General features: G+C 38.8%; 1 protein-coding gene across 1 annotated transcript; it reads right to left on the minus strand.

The window, feature by feature from the left end:
• Positions 1-8,083: 8,083 nt before the first annotated feature.
• Positions 8,084-20,742, minus strand: LOC139714563 (mitochondrial glycine transporter B-like). The gene is made up of 10 exons (XM_071626257.1): positions 20,689-20,742; positions 19,435-19,575; positions 17,835-18,056; positions 17,132-17,202; positions 16,580-16,685; positions 13,498-13,567; positions 12,745-12,843; positions 12,106-12,266; positions 10,915-11,007; positions 8,084-8,617 (listed from the first exon to the last, which is right to left on the minus strand). The coding sequence occupies exons 2-10, from the start codon at positions 19,564-19,566 to the stop codon at positions 8,591-8,593; spliced, it is 981 nt and encodes a 326-aa protein (XP_071482358.1). The 5' UTR covers positions 19,567-19,575; positions 20,689-20,742; the 3' UTR covers positions 8,084-8,590.
• Positions 20,743-21,636: the final 894 nt, after the last annotated feature.

The following is a 21,636-nucleotide window of genomic DNA, read 5'->3' on the forward strand; positions in this document are numbered from 1 at the left end:
TTCAGACACCGCAGTGCCCAAGTCCCCACGACTGTCCCTGGGGGAAGGGATGGGGTCAGTTTTGCTGAGGCCTGACTGCTAGCATGCCCAGAGTTTGTGAAAATAAAAAAATTGCATGCTGTACCACATTCAATTTATCCTTTCACAACTTGCAGGAATATGTGGTGCTGGATGCATGATAGTTCTTCCCCCCAAGCAACCAAAATATACTAGCAAAATCTACAAGAAAACTAGGAAATTTATCTTATGACCTGCATTTGGCTACTTCTTTCAACAACAAAAAAGAAAGAAAAAAGGATTTCATTGTGTTTCTTTCAAACAGCATCTCATGCTCTGTCCGTGACAAAAGGAAAAAAAAAAAAGATAGAAAGAAATATCTGTGAAGTCTAAGAAGACATGGGCCTATAAAGCTTGTGCAGTTTAACACAAGAAATAAAACAAAGCCCCAAGAATGTATCGCGGAAAATCCACCCAGCTTGTACTGAACCCATATGTTCTAATACTTTTGATGATATAAAAAATAATCCAGCAGGCTTTTCAGAATGTGTTGCTGAGTATTTAGAGGGGTTGGAGTAGTAAGATGCTTTAATGTAGAGAGGGAATGGCTTCGACTCTCATGCCAGTAGTACAGCCTCAGTAGTTTACAGGTGATCACTTTGCGAGTGATTTCTTCTTAACTTGTTTTCATGACACTGAAATGTGTTATGTTGAATTAAGAATGTTTGTATATGAGTATAGAGAGTGTTGTGTGATAAATTAGATATCAAATTGAAGTGCAGACTTCAGATTATTTAGCTGGGTATCACATAAGATCTGACGTGTACCTTTGTTGAATCGACAAGGCATATCTTACATTAATGAACAAAATGTGGCCACAAGTTGGCAATGAGAAATCAAAATAGAAGAAAGTACAGTATCATATCATTTTCATATTTTCAGTTTTCTTTCCTGAATGCATGAAGCTGTCAGCATTTTTCAGTCTCCCAAAATGGCACATTATCAGTGTTAAGAGTGTTCATGGCAACACAGAAAAAAAACATACTGGTAAAATATTCCTCAAATAGTTATGAAGGGCAGATATGGTGTCTTTTTTTTTTTCTCTCTCTCTCTCTCTCTCTCAAACAAATTCAGATTTGTCCCATCGTAAATGTATATTCGCACAATAATGGTTAAACGTGTGTTTGTTGTGAGTGAGATTTGGCACTGAAAATACATGAAAAAGTATTTAAAAAAATAACAGCTAGTCGACGTTCAGTTAACAGAGAATCCTCACCTGTTAATCAATGGCGGGATAATCTAGGTCCTACTGCCTACTGTACGAGCTGAAATTTTTGTGTACAGATATTTTCGCGAATTGCTACTTGGAGGACATTTTTGCGTGTTGTTAATTTTGCGGTTGCGAGGGTGTAACTGAACTTGGTTATTTGCGCGTTGTTATTTTCGCTTGTTGTTATTTTGGTGGTTCAAAGGCGATTCGCGACAAAGGCGATTCGCGAAATTCGCGAAAATAAAACCACCGCGAAAATTTCAGCTCGTACAGTTTTATGTATAATGCTAACTTCATTTGTATCAATACACTTGTAATTTCACTCACTGTGATGTAATATTCCTGAACCAGATGCTTTCTAGTCAAAATGATGCCCTTTTGTTCCAAGTTTAAATGATAACATAGTCACGGAGTCAGCAATTATTATGAACTCAATTTTCGTCACATCAGTAGCCACAGCAAAAGAAAAAAGAAAAAAAAAAACCAAATCGATAATGTCACAATCTTTGGATTTAGCTCAGTGCTGGTTAAACACAAAATACTTTTGTTCAAGTCTTTGGTCAGTGGATTAGAACCAGGTAGGCCCTACCAGCATAGAATAACCCTTGTGTTCACAGATACCTGTACTCAGGTTTCCTGGCAACAAATGACTATGATTTCATGCTTTGTTACTCTCTATTGTTACAAAAAACTACTCTAAGGGGGTCTTGCTATTCGAAAGAAAAGAAATAAACTGGATGGAGAGTTCTCTACTGTAAAGTTTTATGACCCACAGTGGGAATGGGGTGACTTTCTCATGAAGATTTAGTACGTGACTGGACTCTCCACGCAATTATCTCATAGCATTCTCTCATTGCTGCATAATACATGTACATTGTATGTCTTAAGAACACATTGTTGTAACTTTATATTACATTGTATGCTTGATCGATTCTCTGTGTACAGTGTCATCAATCACATTCCCGAGACGTAGTCCTCCTGAGTTTTGTCACACGCTTGTATTTTACAAAATGAGAGCAAGAAAGACAGTGGCACACACACACAAATATCCTTTTGACATGAATACCCATTTGGTTTTCAAACTGTGAACTGCAAAACACAGTACACATGGGAATCCCAGCCCGGTATCATTACAAATGTACACTTATTTAGTTCTTTGCTTCAGACAAGGAATCACTTCAAATAAATAGAGGATTGATGTGGACTATTAAAAGAGCAATATACATATTCAAACCAAAAAGTATGAGCAAATCTTACACACAAACCTAGATGTAAACTGCACATTGACAAAGAATGGAACCTGCCAAACAACTCGGCAGAATTATGTCGAGAAAAAGCAAGTAGTTACAGTGCACAAGATGGCCCTGTGGCTTCGGGTCTTTAAGCAAAAAGCCACTGGTTCCAATGCTATGCAACACTTACTTGCCCGACACATTGCCATGGGACACTACTTCATGTCTGGACAGTCCAGACCCAGATATAGCCACTGGACCTAATCAAATTTGCATTAGGGTTGTGAGTCGGAAAGCTGAATGATGACACAGCTGCCTCATGTGGGTCTTAGTCCAGCATGTTTGAATCTTGGTCCCATGTCAACATGTTGCCATTTCATCTGCCACTACATTTTCCTGACAAATGTATTCAGCACTACTCTTGTTCTGTTCTGTTGTTCTTGTTGTTGTTTTCAATCTTTATTTCTAAATTTCTTTTATTCTCATTGCAATAAAATTGTTGATACATCGTATTTTCAAAGTTTTTGCTGTGTTTGTCACTTGTCGTACAACAATTTTGTTTCCTTTTTGCTGTGTCTGACACAGCAAAAAACAAAACAAAAAAAAATGAAATTGAACCATACATAAACATGTACCATGACTATGGTACAATATCTCAATGCATTTGATCACTCCTCCTTTCCCTCTGTTTGCCCGTCTCTCTGTCTCTCTGTCTCTCTCTCTGTTTCTCTCTCTGATTTCTTGTCTCACCATAGGATGGGAGGCACAAACTGTCACATGACAAGAAATTCTTTACTGCTCACCCAGTATATTTGTGTAAAATGCCCATAAAAAAGTTTATTCTAATATTATTTCCCAAACTTTGAAAGCTCCAAATTACAAACATAATGTCATCACATAATGAATTTATATGAAATAGAGTGTATAAGTGATAAAGTTTCATACTTAGGAACATACAAACACACAAGGAATTTGTGACAAGTGCTAGACATCTTTCATATCAACTGAAGTAATTACCTTTGTTTCAGGCATGGATTAAAGTTTGACGCACATTTCAGCTGGTGACAACTTACTAAAAATAAATACATGTACACTGTGGATGAATGCATTATTAAAACACAGCAAGGATTTCCTACCCCATGGTCTGCAATTTAGGACTACAATGTAATTCCAAATGCAGTTTAATGTAACACTTTCCCAGTCTTGTTCATATCAACTTTGGTAACCAAATATTTGCTATTTGTTGTCCTGTAACCAAACATTTGTTCAGCTGTTACCTGCTGCCAAGATTTAATTATGAAAAATCAGTCATTCAAAAAACTGATATAACAAGGAGCAGTCAGTGAGCAGCCATGTATAGTTTTCAAGCTCTGTGGTTGACACTCCTGGTTTTGATGACAAAGGATACACACAAATGATATTTACGAGAACCTAGTTTAGGTACATGGTTTAAACACTGGATTTCATATCTTGGAGTACTTTATTATCTATTTATGTTTGTTGGCTTTCTTTTTTTAGGTTAACGATGGAGATTTATTGGTTCTCAGTGCAGTTGACACAGTATGATTTATCAGGCTGGAGATGACAATACCATACAATGTACACATGTAAAAGATTTATTGTGCTGGAAAAACAATCATGTTTACTTATCAGCAAGTGTGAGTCCATGCAGATACAGTTTCACCTCAAAACACATTCTGCATGAACCTGCTTCAGAGGCAACGAATGAAATAAATATTGCCGTATGTTCAAAGTGCAGACTACACACAAACTAGACATAATGAAAAAAGTATGTCATTACACAGAGAAGATGGGGTCAGCAGAATATGCATATGCCAACATTCAGCACTACACAGAATCCATTATATCTCATTGGTACACTATGACTGCATACATGTACCTTTAGCATTTCATGTCCTCGTTGGCAAGTTTCTGTCAAGATAAATACATTTTAATTTCAAAGTCACTTGAAAAGCACTCGGAGAGCGCAGACCTCTGCCAAGCAGCTCACTTCTACCCATACATGCATGCTGAAAATCACCGTTTTCCCAATCGAAGCCCTTCTGTTGTGTCTAAGAGTGCAGAGGCTACCTCATCAGCACAGCAGCATACTGCACGTAGCACCTTGAGCATGCACTCGGTGCAGTTAATATGCACACCTCAAATATGCAAAGATTGACCTCCCTCATTTGTTGGTCCTACATTTGCCTATGATAATCCTTCAAAAAAGTAGGAAAAAGTATCTTGTATGCCTATAATGATGATGATGATGATGATACTACTGTACAGTACTACTACTACATGTACTACTACCTAGTGAGACTCTCATTAAGTGCTCACTCTACCTAAAAAGATACTGGTACTTGTAGAGCTGTAGAAACAGATTACACTACAACTGAGTATGTATTATAGAAGATATAAGGACACTTTAATATCTGGATCACTCCTAACATTTAATTACATGTATGTGTTCCTTGTGTCATCATCAACTTTTTTCTGTGAGTTTCATTCAAAACCATACACGACTTTTTGAGTTATTTTGCAAGCAGATGAACAAACAAACTAACATTGACAAAAAACATAACCTTGGCAGAGGTAAAAGTACAAACATTATGGGAAGTTATGTGCACAAATATTGCGCACATCATAAAAGTACTGTTACTTCTAACAATGTATGTTTAAAACAGGCTTCAGTGATGTTTTGTTGAATGCATGATACAAGTAGACAATCTGAGGAATCAGTACACCTGTTCTGTGTTTTCAACAATTACATGTAGTGAACCATCATTACATGCAACATAACTGGCATGCAGTGTATACAAACTTGAAATATAAATGGTTGTATTGAACATGCTGGTCTATCATACAACTTCAGGTGTAGGCTGATTTACATTGTAATACATATTAAACAAAATTACAATACATGCTTCAGATGTCTTGTTAATTCAATGTTAGGCACATCTCGACTGAATAATATACACGTACATATTTACTTGCATACAATCAATACGCCTATTTCAGTTCAATGCAGCTCATGTAATGTTAAATTACACTTTGTTTCAAATATAAAGTGATGATCCCAAAAGGCACTATCAAATATAGTACTCCGTATAATCTACGCAACTTAGCTGAAACACAACCTCGGTAATCATAAATGATTAGTCATTAGGATTTAAACCTCCTACATGTACATGTACCGGTATTGCTGTGTTCCCCTTAGTTTCAATACTTTGATGCTGCAACCAGTAGTACATTGTACATGTACCTCATAAAGCATTATGGTTTTATACTGCAAGCATTGTGTGCAACATAAAACCTGAGGGTTTGTTATGGAGAATACCGTATCTTTGCACCACATCAAGATATCTTTTTAGATCACAGCTTCACACTCGCCCTAGTTTTACAGGGAGTTCAAACACTCACATTTGGATACAGCTTTGCCCATTCTTCGTCTTACATTATACAATTTGTAATTGCAGACCTAATCATTGATGGTCATTCCTGGTTTCCTTCTGCTCCAACTTCCTCCACGTCTTACAGATGTAACCCAGCATCACAAAACCTACAAAACATTGCACAGGTTCATAATCCATTATTCATGCCTAAAAATATGCAATATTGGTACTGTAATAACTTAGCTGGTCTTGGGTTGTTTTGTATGTGTTTTCTGACAGAGTTTACCTCTTTCAATTGAATTCTATTTAAGTTTGGAAGCATGTAATATAAATTAAGAGACCAGGTAGTGTGTGGAATCTGAGTGCGAAGGCTGGCCTATTTCAGATATATTTGAGAATCCCACAACAAATCGTGTACAGCTTTATCACAGACACAGAACCAGAGAACTTGACTGGAGTTGACTATATTACCGATGAGTGTACACTTCAATGCCAATGTACCCAGGTGGGCAGGGAATGAAGATCTTTGAACGATTAAATTGGTGGTTAACCCGTATTTCCCCACGCTACTGTTTCTAAGTACAGTATTTCTTTTACATGTACTTTTAATAATTTGTGTGCTGTAAGTATTGAGTGCCGCAAAAAATCTCATGGCATTGTACACATTGGTGTCAAACACGTCTGGCATGGAAAGCATTTGTGGTTTCATCGATCTTTTTTTTGGTCTCAAGTTCGTCTTCTCCATTCTCAAACCATAGGGTGTGGGATGTTATTGATGTATGCATGAAAACCATACGGGGTCGAGCTGTGCATAACAGTTTGCAGTAGCTTCAACAGTTCAACTATATTACCAAAGATTCTACACTCCATACAATGATCAACTCTCCTGATATTACAAGGCTGCTGGTGAAATGAGTGGCTGCCAACCGCTAGCGTTGCGTGGGTATAGATCAAACAAGCATTCGTCTTTTGCAAAGGCAGCTCGCAATAAGTTGTGAAAGTGCACAGTCACAGCGAGTGCGATGACCTGCAAGTGGATCTAGCTGAGCGAGCTGTGTGCAAGTCTACCACTGGCTGTGACCAGGGATGTGACACGAAAACTTGCTGTGCACAGTCTTTTGGAAATCGAAATAATGATTAACCTGCTGATGGTTTGGTGTAGCTATTGATGCAGTTTTAATAATGCACAGCACCAATTGTTAGGTTTACTCACATTTCATTACAGAAATTCCTTCTTTCTTGTTTGGGCCTGTCTTGGTCCTACACAAACATATTGGGAAAGTACATCTCTCCTTGAAACTTTCCCCGCTCAATGCTAGTTGGAGCACTCCATAAAAATCCCACAATACCAAGCAGCAGTGTTTCACTTTTTGACTGAGAGTTGACCATTTTATGTAGTGTGTAGGATCTTAAATATTACCAATGAGCGTACAAAGTCCTATGGGTAAATTCAATGACCCTTTATACTGATTGTTGTGGAGTTCCAAATGACTTCATCGTTCAACATATTAATGAAGGGTGCTTGCACTTAAATAGATTCATAACTTCAAAGCCCCTTCAATGAAAAATCTACATGCAGCTTTCCTACTGTGTATTGAACACTTGTACTTTTAATCATAAATAGCATCATTTACATTACTCTCAGTTTTATTGGTCCATTTTCATCATGGACAGTAAGAGTTGTCATTAAGCTGCATGAGGGTCATGAAATATTCAGAAAGTGCCCTCCCCCCCCCAAAAAAAAAAAAAAATAAATAAATAAATAAATAAATAAAAAATAAGTGATTTGTACTTGAGAGTTACTGCTATCAGTCTGTCTGCATTTTATACTACATGTTTCAAGCACATTGCACAGAAGATCACTGACTAGCTGTGAGATAATCTTGGACAACTAGACACATCAGCTGCATGTTATTGACTACCAATATGTAACCTACAATGTACCGGCACAGGAGAAAATATGTTGTGCATGCATCATGAAACTTGCGCCATGACATTATCTCACCATTGATCAACATGGCAAAAGTGGCAGTTTTGAAAGTGCATGCAAGCATGATAAGACTGGTTGATTCCTTCCTCTCCTATACATTGTAGTGTGTAATGTATTATTATACTCTCTAAATAACTTCTACAAATCTGCTTATTATGTTTAAAAAAAAAAAGCAAAAAAGCATCAAAAGGGTCTATTTTTTACAGAAATGCTTTGTTGATGTTCTCCCTAAACGAGATGTATTTATTTTTTTGTTTTTGTTTTTGCTAAGTCAGGTGATACCCTGTTTGCCTCTTTAGAATAGTTTTTTTTTTTTCCTTTTCTTTTTTTCAAAACATCATGTATAGGATTTCAATGATTTGCAACATTTTCTTTTTACTGCCCTCATGAAGACACAAGAGAAAATTCTCCTTCAAACGATATGGTAGACCCACTCCTGAAACTGGCATGGCGTCCTCTCCAACATCAGTCAACTAGTGCAGAAACCAGCAACCACTGGGTTCTCCCTTCACCACAGCCATTATCCACTACATAGACTCGATCCTGTTCTACCCCAGCTCTGTCCTTTGTCTGTGGTCAGAGGCACTGACCTCTCTAACCAGCTCAATTGACCATCAACCACCTCCCACTGGCCAGTAATGTGCCGAGAAATTAAATGACCCTCCACCCTTTATAGAGTGTCCAGTGAGTGGCTCCGGACTCCATTTCACCTTAAATTTAGTTTCACCTTCATCTGCAAGAAAAACAAACAAATAAAACAGATGACAATGACTGAAAAGATGACAAATACACATCATTAAGTGACAAAATTCAAGCTCCAACTGACTTTTACATGACTGCAGTGTAAACACGAACTTGCGCATGCATTCAATAATTTAGTGAATCTTGCCTCTCGCAAAATTTGCAAAATGGAAAATGTATGTAAACATTTCTGGTTTAATACAATAATTTGTTTCATAAAATGATGGTGTGAGAGTTGAAAGGTGTGTGTGAGAGTGTAGGTGTGTATCTAGCCTGTCAAATCCCCTTTAGTGAATCGGTGGCAAACGTCCTTTGCTTGGCAGCTCACATGTGTCATCAAGTATCCCAATGATTTCATCTGCTCTAGGCCTGAAAGACCACAATGATGTGAATAATTTATCGATAGACGCAGGTATCCACGGGATATCATTTTACAGTATTTTCAAACAATTATTTATCGACTTGTCATTCGTTTACATATCTGGGCAATATTTGCAGGCTGTTTATATCCTGCATATACATGTTAAGCCAGCAGTTTATGCATTTTTTTTTTTACTTGCATTAGCTATTGGTATTACATTGTCATGCTTTCTTGTCTTCTCTACAGTTTTATGTAGATTTGTTGTTGTTGGGGGAGGGGAAAAATACAATTTTAGAAGTACGCATGTCTGTATTTCATGATTGTGAAGTAAACTCTTGTGCTTTAATGCCTATTTTATGTCTTACAGTAGTACCATGCATGACTTGCTTAGATAATACGAAGTATAATTGAGAGCTGAAATGATAAATGTACCATGCAAAATTGCAAGTGTATTTGACTGGCTTCATAGTTTCCCACGTTGACTGATTCTTGCCACACATTTGCTGCCTGTGTGGTGATACATTGTACTTTGGGATCACTGGAGCAAAGATAGGCAACAATGTGTATTTTCATATATCAGGATTTGTTTTCCTGACTCAGATTGCTTCTTTGACCTTCCTTGGCCAATAGAGGATTTCAGAGTCAATTATGTGGGCACCATTTAGCTTGAGAAAATCCTCAGTAGTGGATGAAAGCTCACCAGTCAAATACAAAAGGTTGGTTGAAGCTTTGAAGTTGTTGCGATATACAATTGTATCTTTCCCCAACTGACAAGAGCTTTCTGTATCAGTCTTCCCATGGCATCAATAGAATGTGCCTGCATTTCTGTTATGACATCACTGTAAAACAATTGTTGCAGCTGAGTTTTGGAACTATAGCTACAGTTAGTGCAATAAAGACCGATGTTAACACACAATGACATCTAAATCTTCCCCAATTCTGGAATGCTATTGCATGGACATTATTAAATTTTTATTAAAGCTGTTCTGGACATTGCAAGGTCATGGGTAACATCGAGTACATGTTGTAACAAAATTAAATGTGTCCCACTGTTCATCGTCTGTTTGTGTTTTTCCCCCTCCTTTCATCTATTCCACGACAGTAAATTTAAATGGACATGCCAAGTGCTGTGCATGTATCAATGAATCAGGGATAATGATGAAGACAAATAACACAAGAAAGGGGAAAGCCAGGCTAGGGAAGAGTTTTATATGTTACTTTTTTTTTTCCCATTACAAACATATGCCAATGAAAATAGCCATTGCAAGGCTATGGTTTCTGTGAAAAGGAAACCAAGAAAGCATTAGTTGCATTTACGTGTATGTGTGGAATCAGGTGGGTACAGAAGTTCCATGCGTGACTTTTGTCACTGCATTCTAACAATGCACTGGTACATGTAAATTGCTTTCTGCTTCTAAATCATCAGGCGCACTGTATCAATGATACGTGTAGTAAAGCATAGGTTTCCAACTTGTTGAGAACGAGTCTCGAGTATGCTCGGGCACGGGTCTATGTTGTAGCAAAATCAGTCCATCCTGAACGGATTAATATCCATCAGGAAGAGTACCAATCCTCAAATCTTTAGAACCCTTAGTCTTTTCTATTCTTTCATTTTTATGCATGCAATGGCAGGAAGCAGTGCATCACAACTCTCTTTGGATACCAGATGTACAAGACAGCATCCTTTCAGTTTGGTGGGCATCTACAGAAAGGGACATACAAGTCCCAGTGGCGGATCCAGGGGGGAGCGCACCGGGCGCGTGCCTTTCCTTTATTTTTAGTTAAAACAAAAGAAATAAAAAGAAAAAATGGGGTTCGTGCATCCCCCTGGCCCTTTAATTTTGTAAAGGCGCCCCTTGTTTATGGAATTCCTGGATCCACCCCCGAGTCCTGTACCTCCACACAAACGTACCTCCACACAAACTTACCTCCTCATAGACGGTCCATGTCAGTGCGGCCATTAAAGCTCTTCTGAGGCACCGTGGCACCATGCCGGTAAACATACCTCTCACCCCAGATCGCTGTCGGAGGAGACATGAACAGAATGAAGCGTAGATTAACTTTGACACGTGCAAATGTATTGTACACTTATAAAATACACTCCCTTGGATATGAAAAGCCAATTCCCATCCCCTCCCCTTTGTAGACCAACAACCTAATGTGAAAGGAATTTGACCATTGATGACCAGGCAGTGATACACTTGTAACTCAGTTACTGAGTATAAATCCACTCTAAATGCCTTGACTGGTTAGATCCGTTACTTTCTCTTCTCACTGGAGCTTCAACTGATGCAATATACCTTAAAACATGATATATTCGCGGCACGAAATTTTCGCGAATTGGAGCCGACGGCCTTTTTCGTGGCATGAAATTTTCCCGAATTGCCACTGGCGTTCAATGCACATAGTGCAGACAAGAAATTTCGCGCGCATTTTAATTTCGCGAAATCTCGCGAAATCTTGCGAAATTCACGAAATTAAAATGCACACGAACATTCCTCGTTTTATAGTAGTATAGTAAGTATATAAATGAAGAAACAAAAAAGCAATTAAATTCCAGTTGAAAAAAAAAAGCAACTAAATTCCAGTTGCAATTTCTTCACTGTCAATACATCATGCTACACAAGGTACAATTCAAATCCAGTTGAACAACCAAGCTATGAAATAACTGAAGCAGTGTAATTTTGCTTGTGCAAAAAAGGTCTGTGTTGTTCCTGCTCTCAAATGCATCCTGTGAAGTACAATGTACAACTTTGTAAACACATTAGCACATATTACACACAAGTGTGATACTGAGATCATGGTCTAAACATAGCGTGTGAGAGGCGCTGATTTCATAATGCTGATGCACTGTTCAGCTCATTGTTGTAATAAAATTTTTCTTCCTTAAAGCACTAGAAATGACTGCCAACCATTTATTGGTAACACTGTGTATGGCACTAAAACAACCAAACAACCAAACAAACATACAAATAATTCCACAAAATGGCAGATTTCTACTTAGTACCCCAGACGAATACCAATAACTGCATTGTTTATTTTAAGAATTGTTAATCCAATCGAACATCAATGGATCTAAGGAATCTTGACATGCCACAGTAAGAGAGAAGCCAGCATACCATCACAATCTGCCGTACGGTCGGTAGAAAGCTTTGGTACTGGGCCGGTTTCAGCTGCATACTCGTCTTCACCACATCAAAGGGCTGGGTGACGGCTGATGCAAGAACACCAGCCACAATGCCACAGCTGAAGTGAACTGGAGCCGTCATCTGACTTGAGACTAGTGGGTGGGAAGAACGATGTGCCAGATAAAGACAGTTACCACTTGTTTTCGATCCAATTTCTACCTTATACATTCATGTGTCAGCTCTACATTTGTGGGAGGAAAATGTTAATCACTATTCCTACCTTACTGTGACTTCAGCATTGAGGTCAAGCAACATTTTAAGCCCTGTGGTTATTGGAAACCCACAGGAAACCCCTTGTAGATGGCATTTGTTTGATCTAATTTGATTTGATTTGATTGACTGGCAGGTTCCTGTATTATTGTTAGGTTAGTTATTTTAGACTTGATAACAAGAAAAAGACAAACAAACAAAAAGCCATATGCCTACTATTTGGAAATGTAACATTGCAGATGTTTTATTTGTAAAATGTGTTGAGCAAAGCACAATGAAAAATAAAATTGAGATCCCACTGGTACAGCCCTGTCACTTGTGGACAGCGACAGGGCTGTGTATACGTACATGTGTATGTACCTGATGACGTGAGCTGCTTGGCCTGAGAGTAGAAAGCCAGGTAAAGGCCAGAGAAAGGAGCATCACGCAGCAAGGTAGCCAGCAATCCACTATACAGACCTGGGAGGGGACAAACAACATTGAAAACTGGCAAAAGAATTATAAAGAAATTGACTCCTTGCAGTTTCTAAATAAAACAACCAAGGCAATCTTCCCCCTTCCCCTCCCCCTCCCCCCTCCCCCCCCCCCAAAAAAAAACCAAACAAACAAACAAAAAACAAACAAACAAACCCTGCCTGAGGATCATTGGTATGGTCTGAAAAAGAACCCCCTAGTAGTGGTCACATGGACAACACCTCACCAAGTATAACGATTGTTCTACATGTATGTCACTGCCATTTCTCCAACTGAAGACTATTGTATGACATGCAAGTTGGTAGTAAGGCTTAACTGGCAAGCACACATACTGGTACAAATTGTACCTATGTAACTGTCATCCTGCTTTAACAACATGCATCTACTTCTAACTTCAGTAATAACATTGACAACATTGTATACAGGCAGACTCTAGCATTTGTTGCTCATTCTGCACAATCTTGTTCAATGGGCATTTGTTTCAGATCATCTTAGAATATAAGGCTGATCTATACAACATTCATTTGACCTGATGTTGTTAAATAAGAAGCCACGCTATGCTATTCAATCAATCAACTTCATTGTACTGGAACTTAATAAATTTGTTATTAAGTTCAAGTAGAAAGACACTCATCTCACCTTTGAATCCTTCTTGACTGTGAATTGTCCTCAGAGCCCCAGCTACACTCTTGTATCTGTAAGATTTACTCTGAAAGGCAAAGATTTTTTAATAAACTGATGATGTGCACTCTGCAGTTGTGATTCTTGAAGATGTATGATAAACTTCCATTTACTTACACAAATAAATACAACTACTACTAAAAACAAAACAAAAAACAGTTTCCAGTAATATACGGTACCATACATAATCGAACTGCTCCAGAATGTGTAGATGAGATAAAGAAACTTGTTTACAGCCTAATAGTCTGTGCATGGATGGACCAATCAAAAGGAAATACAAAGTATCGCTTTCTTTCAGGATTAATCACCTCGATCATGTCCACAAATTGGCCTCTCTAACATACAATGTACTTGGAGAGATCAGACTTGACAGCAGCTAATTTTTATAATATTCATAATTACATCAGAAAAAGCTGTCCCCCTTTTTCTCACTTTTATAATCTAGTGTTTTTCCCCCAATGAAAGAGGTTTTGAATAATTAGAAGTCAATTTGACATTTGAAATAAAATATAGTGCTCATCAAATGCTGAAGAAAAAGATAGTGACAATAAATAAGAATCAGGATCACACAGCAAAATCAAAGTACATATTGTAGTTTGCAGGTAACTATCACGATGTCGTACACAACTCAATTGGTGCCTCATGCCTGTATCAATCATTTCCACTGGGTGATTTCAAGTTCGGTGCTAGTGCTATCTCAGCACTAGCACCGGCGATAAAACCGAACTTGAAATCACGTCGGTGTTGGGATTTGACCTCAAAATTATGACGTATTTCCGGTTGCTGGTGCTGGGCTCGGTGTTGAATGTCGTCTGCTGAACCGAGCTCCGCCGTTTGTGTTAGCGATTTACGTGCTTTTTCGCCATTGACCAACACTAGCCCCTAGGGATTAACATTTTCGTCATTTCAAGTTCGGTGCTGGTGCTAGCGTTGCCATCAGTGCGAGACTCTTATTCACGTCCGTAATAGATGCACGTTTTACGTGCAAAGTCTACATGTATGCTAATGCAGTGGTCGCCCACGTAACGTACACGAACACTCTCGACATGGCTCTATAAATCTGAGCCTAAGAGCAAAATAAGGATAATCATGTTTTAAAGAAGTGATGAAATTTGTGGCACTTTAATCCATCTTCCTCACTATATGTCTAAAACTAAGCAATTTGAGCTACATTTTTTAGTATTTGACTGTAATGACACGCCATCACTTTTTTTGTCGCGCAATTCCCGCGGAGCTCGCGGTGCTGCGATTCCAACACCTAGTGCTGGTGATCGATAATTTTGATCGGTATTGCCTCGTTAATCTGACCGTCGGTGTTGGAGCTCGATTTAACGCTGTTATTTGGGGGCTAGCACTAGCACTAGCACTAGCACCGTGACCGTTCACCACAAAACGAACAAAAAGTCACACTCTTTGATTTCATGTGAGGACTCAAGAAAGGTGAAACGGGTCAACCAAGTCAATTTTGACTTTTCCATATTTTCTGAAAAAGCTATTCTTCTACATTATTCTTGAGTTTGGGATCATAAAATGAATGGGAAAGTGCATTTTCAGTAGTTTTTCAACAACCTTTTTTTTTTTTGTAGAGTAATGAGATCAGGTATGTCTTAGAGGCCCCTTTTCATTTCTTGATAACCCTTTGCAAACTCTTCACTTTCAAGCCTGATTACTTTTGAAAGGATAACACTACTGCTTTGAAAGTTGGCATAAACCATGGACAGAATATTTTAATAGAGTGTGCTCAATTTCAATTCAATCTGATAATCCCTTCATTGTTGTTGCTCCAGTGGTTTACATCCTGTTTTTTGGCCCATTCATCACACAGCTAGCACGGTTTGGTAAAGATTAAACGCTTGAATAGACAGATAGACCTTGTACTTCAGAGCCTCTTTTCTCGGTTCGCACTTTTCCAGAGTGAGCGCTTTCTTTTCAATATTTAGATAGGTTAGGAGTGTCCATTTGAATTGCGTTATACATCATTTTAAAGATTAGAGTATGCTCTTTTAGAATCTGTCCTTAACTAAAAATCCATGTTTGGCGACTTTTTGTTTCTTTTGTGGTGCAGGGTCACATATATTCACATAAATATGTAAAATACAGCAATACATGGCAAGCAAAATATGGACAACACCGTTTATTGTCTTCACAATGTGGCACAATCAGTTGCAATTTGTTCACACAGACCAAGAAATCAGAATAATTCTGACTTGATATTTGGATGATATTGACTTCATTTGTTTAATAAGTTGAGTTAATTTTATATTGAAGAGGGAAAGAACTAATGTATGGGCCTTAGCAATGTTATGGTGTGAAATGTGAGATAATGAAGACCTCCTGACTTCAGTGAAAAGACGTAATTAAAAGTGAAGTGGTTCGGGCACGTCACATGATCATCTGGACTGGCCAAGACTATCCTACAAGGAGCAATTACAAGGAGGGAGACGAAGAGGCAGACATGCAAAGGAAACGAGAAGACAACATCAAAGGGTGGACTGGCCCTGACTGGAATAGCATACCGCAAAAAGCTGAGGACCATGAAGAGTGGAAGAAGCTGGTTGTAAAACCTATGGTGGTGCCCCAATGGTCAGTCAGAATATGGGATAAGATGGTGGATAAATGACCTTCCAGAATGCCAGTCCTGCAAAAGGGTCTACAGCTATAGTATCAGTGACAGCAACATCCTCAAAAATAACCAATAATTGGCTCTGTGTGGGTATATTGTAGTGTTCACATGATAGCACCAAGTTTTGAAAGGTACCATGATTGCTAAAAGTTTTTCAATCAGCAGGGCCCAGGTGCTAACTTTGTGTGATGGATGACGAGTGAAGAGTTCTTTGGTAATACATATCATCTCACTGAGAGAACATGCAAGCTTTGACAATCATCCTAAATCTGAATTGACAGCCTTCAAACACAACGACAGAGCACAGCAAACACATCCAGAAATGTGAAACATACGGGACATGCTAAACAGCATGCGAGACACACTGTACTCGTTGCTTCAGAATAAACATGTAGGGGTAGCAAATATCAAGCAAACCTCATATCTCGTCTTGACAACGGTGAATGGCAAGAGCACTGTTCCTACAAGAACCCTTGCTAGACCACCAGAAATCAGGCCTTGGGCAGCAGTCAATTCTTGCCATCTGAAATTCAATAATAATGATTAAAAAAAAAGAGAATACACAAGGGAAGGTTCCTCAAGAGAGTTTAAAGTTCAAAATATCTTCATTTCAACAGCTGAACAGATTTCTCCCAAAAGGTCTCCCAAATAAAGAATGAAATAACTAAAACTAATGATAATAAAGTCATAACAATCCAACTTCAAGAAGGTGAGAAAGTTTCATGCAAACTAAAACAACAAGAACAAAGAAGGCAAAGAACATGTATCACTGAAAGTGTCGGTTCTAGACAAAAAGACATATTTTCATGATTCTTTGTAAAGTACTTAATCTTTTACCCAACACTGATTTGGGTGCATTACCTTCAACTGGTATTCCTAAACTCTTCCACAGCTGAATACACATTATAATTCTTTATCCATGAAATGTGGATGTATGATGGGGCATTTACAGTGTATGATCGCTCTTACCCAAGCTGGTCTTGAATGGTGTGCAGTGACAGGAAATAGAGTCCTACACCAGGTACAGTCCGTGCAAGAGACTACACATTAAAAACAAACAAACAACATCAATATGTCATGAGGTTATAATACTGCACTTCCCTGTGTGTGCAATTCTGGTAGCTTCAGTTTGCTTGGTATTGTTTTTTTTGCTTTTCAAAATCGTAACACTTTCATGTAGACACTGCAAATGTTTCAAAAGATTCAAATGGACTGCAAATTACCTGAGCTCGGTAAACCTTATACCAGTAATTATCATCATTGACAAAGTGAAATGAAATCAAATGCTACAAAATATGTGTGATTACAAGCACCCCTACATGGAAATTGCCTTGTGTAAAGACAGTGAAAGTGGATTATTCATTATGCCATGAGTAAAACATTAGACAGTGGAAATTTCAATGCAAAATTGATGGAATACATAAGAGACAATGGGGGAGCATTTCCATGGTCCACTATAAACATACAGCAGTTTGAGTCAACTGTGATGCCATGTTCTAACTTTTGTCCTTTACTGTATGCACACCAATAATTTCACAAGTCAAACAATGCATATTATAGAGACATTATAGGTAACAGAGCATGATTCAGCTGTGCTTTCTACAATCAGCACCATTAATTTTAAGTATCTTGTACATATGAGTTGAGGCTGAAACTGAATAACAAATCTTACAGGGGACAGACCCCTCCACAATCCAGTCACTTTCTCCTTCCTGACCACAGAAAATGTGGTCGAAATGAGCCCCTTTGCAGGAGAGGACGCCCGGAAACCAGGCGCGGAAGGAATGGCTCGAGCCGCCTGGATGCGGGTTTTCAGCAGGTCCAGAGGTTGGAGCAAGACACAGGAGCAGGTCCCACTTATGGTCCCACTGATGAAGGACTTCACTGATGGATTCTGAGGAATAGGTGGAGAAGTACGGTAATAGAGATGGACAGCACCGGAAAATTGAGATACTTATAGAAAGAGTTTATATGTGAACCCCAGCTGCCCACGTACTGTGTATCAATTTATGCAACAAACATGCAGGTTCAGTTAATAAGGTAATTACAATGACCAATGACCAGACTAGTAATACAAGGAGTTCCTTGAAACAAAATTGTGCATGCTTGTCTAAACTTATTCGTAATACCAGAGGGATTGTACACGGTATGTACCGTATATCTTATCTTCTTTGGACTGATGCAGAAAGACAACAAGAACAACAAAAATGATCATTGAATGTGTGTGTTTGTGCATGTTTGTGTCCACACACATGCTTCAGTATTAAAAAAGACGACGAAAAGAAAAGAAAGAAGACAACCCCCCCCCCAAAAAAAAAACAACAACAAATAAAACAAAGCAAAACAAAACAAAACCCAGACTAATTAAGATGGGGAGGGAGGGGGGTGGCTGGATGGCAGGGAATCCTGTTATTAATAGTAACAAGGATTTTGATAGAAAACCTTCCCATACATATTCCTCATTGATATGTACCAAAGCATGACATTTGGCACATTCTGCACAGACTGGCTGATAGAATTAAGACATCTTTTGGAGACATTATTCAAGTACAAACTGAAGAATTAATTTGTACTGGCATATAGTAGGCTGAGAAGCAGAGGGGTGTTATTGCCTTCTAAGATTTAAGCTTAAATGAAAACAAAACAATTAATGTTCATGAAAAAACATGTTTATTTATAAAAATCAAATGTGAGTAAATTTACATGTACAGTATACAATATACATTGTTCCAAATATTGGGTGAAATAGTACCATTGTGGTTTAGATTTTAACACTTTACTGAAAATTAAAGTAATTTAAAATTGAAATGATAATGTAGAGGAGATTGAGGTCTACAATGCAATACCGGTACCAATAACTCAATACCCTCATCCCTCCCCCCCCCCCCCCAAAAAAAAAAAAAAATAAAATAAAAATGCAGTAACAGCCTCCTGGTTCTATGCCGACAACATGCATTGCCTGTACATCTTATCTAAACGTGACACTATTAAAACAATCAAGTTCATGAATCAACCAGGTACTCAACATCCCATTTACCCCACGGGTCCCTGTAAATGTTAATGTTTTGATTTCTCCAAGTGTCCATATCATAATCATTCTAAATTAATACAGTCGAACCCGTCTAATTGCCACCACTATACTGGTGGCGGCTAGGGCGGGTCGGACTTATTTGGATTCTTAGAAAAATTTCTGACCAATGATCACCGATGGTGTGTGCATGGGTGGGGGCATAGGGGGAGCTGGAGTGCACATATTATGATTCAACACCTACATCTAGAGCTGAAGAAAGTAATGATAAATCATCTCTCTCCCCATCATTTGAGTGGCTACACGATGCTTTAGTGAACATCTGCCTCCAAATGTCTGGGTCTCGTAGTCGAAGGAGGTAGACGGAATCCACCATCAATCTCGCCTGTTAAGTGTTAGTGATAAAAAAACAATCAATCAGTGACAAATTTACTATTAGACATTATCCTGTCATATATACTCATGTATACTCGAGACTATGATTGAATTTCCTTTCCTTCATTTTCAACAGACTGTTCCTCACTTTTATCACTTTCTACAATTTCACCATGGCATTTGCTATAGCCAAATTAAAGATTTTACATGTACCGGGAAGGCAGTAGCCTATCTCCACCATTTGTGACCCTGCACCACAAAACCAACAAAAAGTCGCCAGACTACAACAAAGTAGTCCTGGATCTTTAGAAAGAGCCGCTCTCTTTAACAACATGTTTAAGCTTTAAAATGATTTGTATAACTCAATTCAAATGGACTCTACGATCCTAACCTATCTCAAGGCTAGAGTTCCATATGTAGGCCTACCCCCCCCCCCCCCCCTCCCCCGCTATAAAATTGAAAAAAAAAATATGAAGAAAATAGTGTTTTGGTCATAAAATACATTTATGTCTAGCCCCCGAACTCTATGCCTACAAGTACTAGAAGTAGAAATAGTGGCAGAAATAAAAACCTACATTAAATGTAATAATAGGTCTATTGAAAATTTACTCACCAACTTTATTTCACGACGTTGGGACAAAACGAGGATGTACAGAAGAACTCAATAAAATTAAAAGCTGAAACTGAGCATGCTCTATCAACACCGACACCGTGTAAACTTTATCCTTGTGTATTCTGTAGTCTATTCTATCTTCTTCTTCTTCTTGTCAGTAGTCTGCTTCCTTCAACCTTGAAGATTCTGGCAGAACTTGGTGATAGTGTGTGTCATAGGGGTAAGGTGCATGTGCCATCAAGTCATCATAAAATTTATGTGACTAACATTAGTAAACAAGTTATAATTTAAACGCCAAATTTCAAAGGCTAAGCAGTGGCCAGTAGAATCATCGCTATCGCTATCCGATCGATAGCCACAAACTTACACAGCACAGCCCATCTGTAGAATTAAGTAGATACGCCTACTGTCACATCACTCACAAATAGCATTATCTGTGTCTGTGACAGCCTATATCAGCAAACTATATGGGTATGACTGAGATGATGACAGTCTTCATACAAAACTTACACAAATGTGAGCCTACGGGACTACAATCATCGTCGCTATAGGATGAGCACACTACACTCCGTCAGCCGCGTACACACACGCGTACAATTATTGAAGTACAAATTTTGTACTCGTGACGCGAGTTTTACTCGTGACGCGATTTTATAGTTCCACCTCCCTGATGATGATACACAAGAGTTGCGATCACAGCCGTAGAAATCTCCACCAGTCCCGCCGAACTCGGCAGGCTGAACCCATCTACAAGTGCATCTCTGTGGTTCACGCACGCTGCCATTCGCTAATAACAAATAGCGAGGATCGGGACCACGGCGGAGGGCCGGTGTGGGGGGGGGGGGGGGGGGGGGGGGGTGCACCGGGCGCGTTCCCTTTTCTTTTAGAGGAAAAATGAAATCCAAATGAAAGGGGGCGAGAGCCCCCGTTATAAGTCCTTTTTTTTGACCCCCTTCCGGAATCCCTGAATCCGCCCCTGTTACCCTGTAGGCTAGCTACCCCACCAAGCCCAAAATGTACGTTTGACCCAATGGGGACACGTACCCTCCTCATTAAAAAAAATACTAGTATGCGCTTGTCGGGAGGGCAGTGCCGTATATTAAGAGAGTCTGGCCAACTCATAAATTGAACGCCATGTCGTTACCCAGCGTACAGTGCGCTTATGGTTTCAGCGTGTGCGCTTTGGGGTTAGCGCAGGCGTCCCAAAGGCGCAAGGCACTGTGTTGCTTAACTTTTTTTTTTTTTTTTTTTTTTTTTTTTTTTTTTTTTATAGAGACAGAGAGGGAGAGAAAGGGTGTAGGTTGGGGGACATTCATTCCATCCATGTTGAACAAAGCCAACAATCAATCATTTTTACACATTCAAATAGACACAAGCACACGGGTATATAAACAACAGGGAAGCTGTTTAAAGGACATAATTCCTGAATATAAATAATGAATAATTGCTGTATAAATA

This window comes from Diadema antillarum, unplaced genomic scaffold (genome assembly GCF_040938485.1).
Source record: "Diadema antillarum isolate AM-2024a unplaced genomic scaffold, OU_Dant_1.0 seq00002317_RagTag, whole genome shotgun sequence".
NCBI classification, from domain to species: domain Eukaryota; kingdom Metazoa; phylum Echinodermata; class Echinoidea; order Diadematoida; family Diadematidae; genus Diadema; species Diadema antillarum.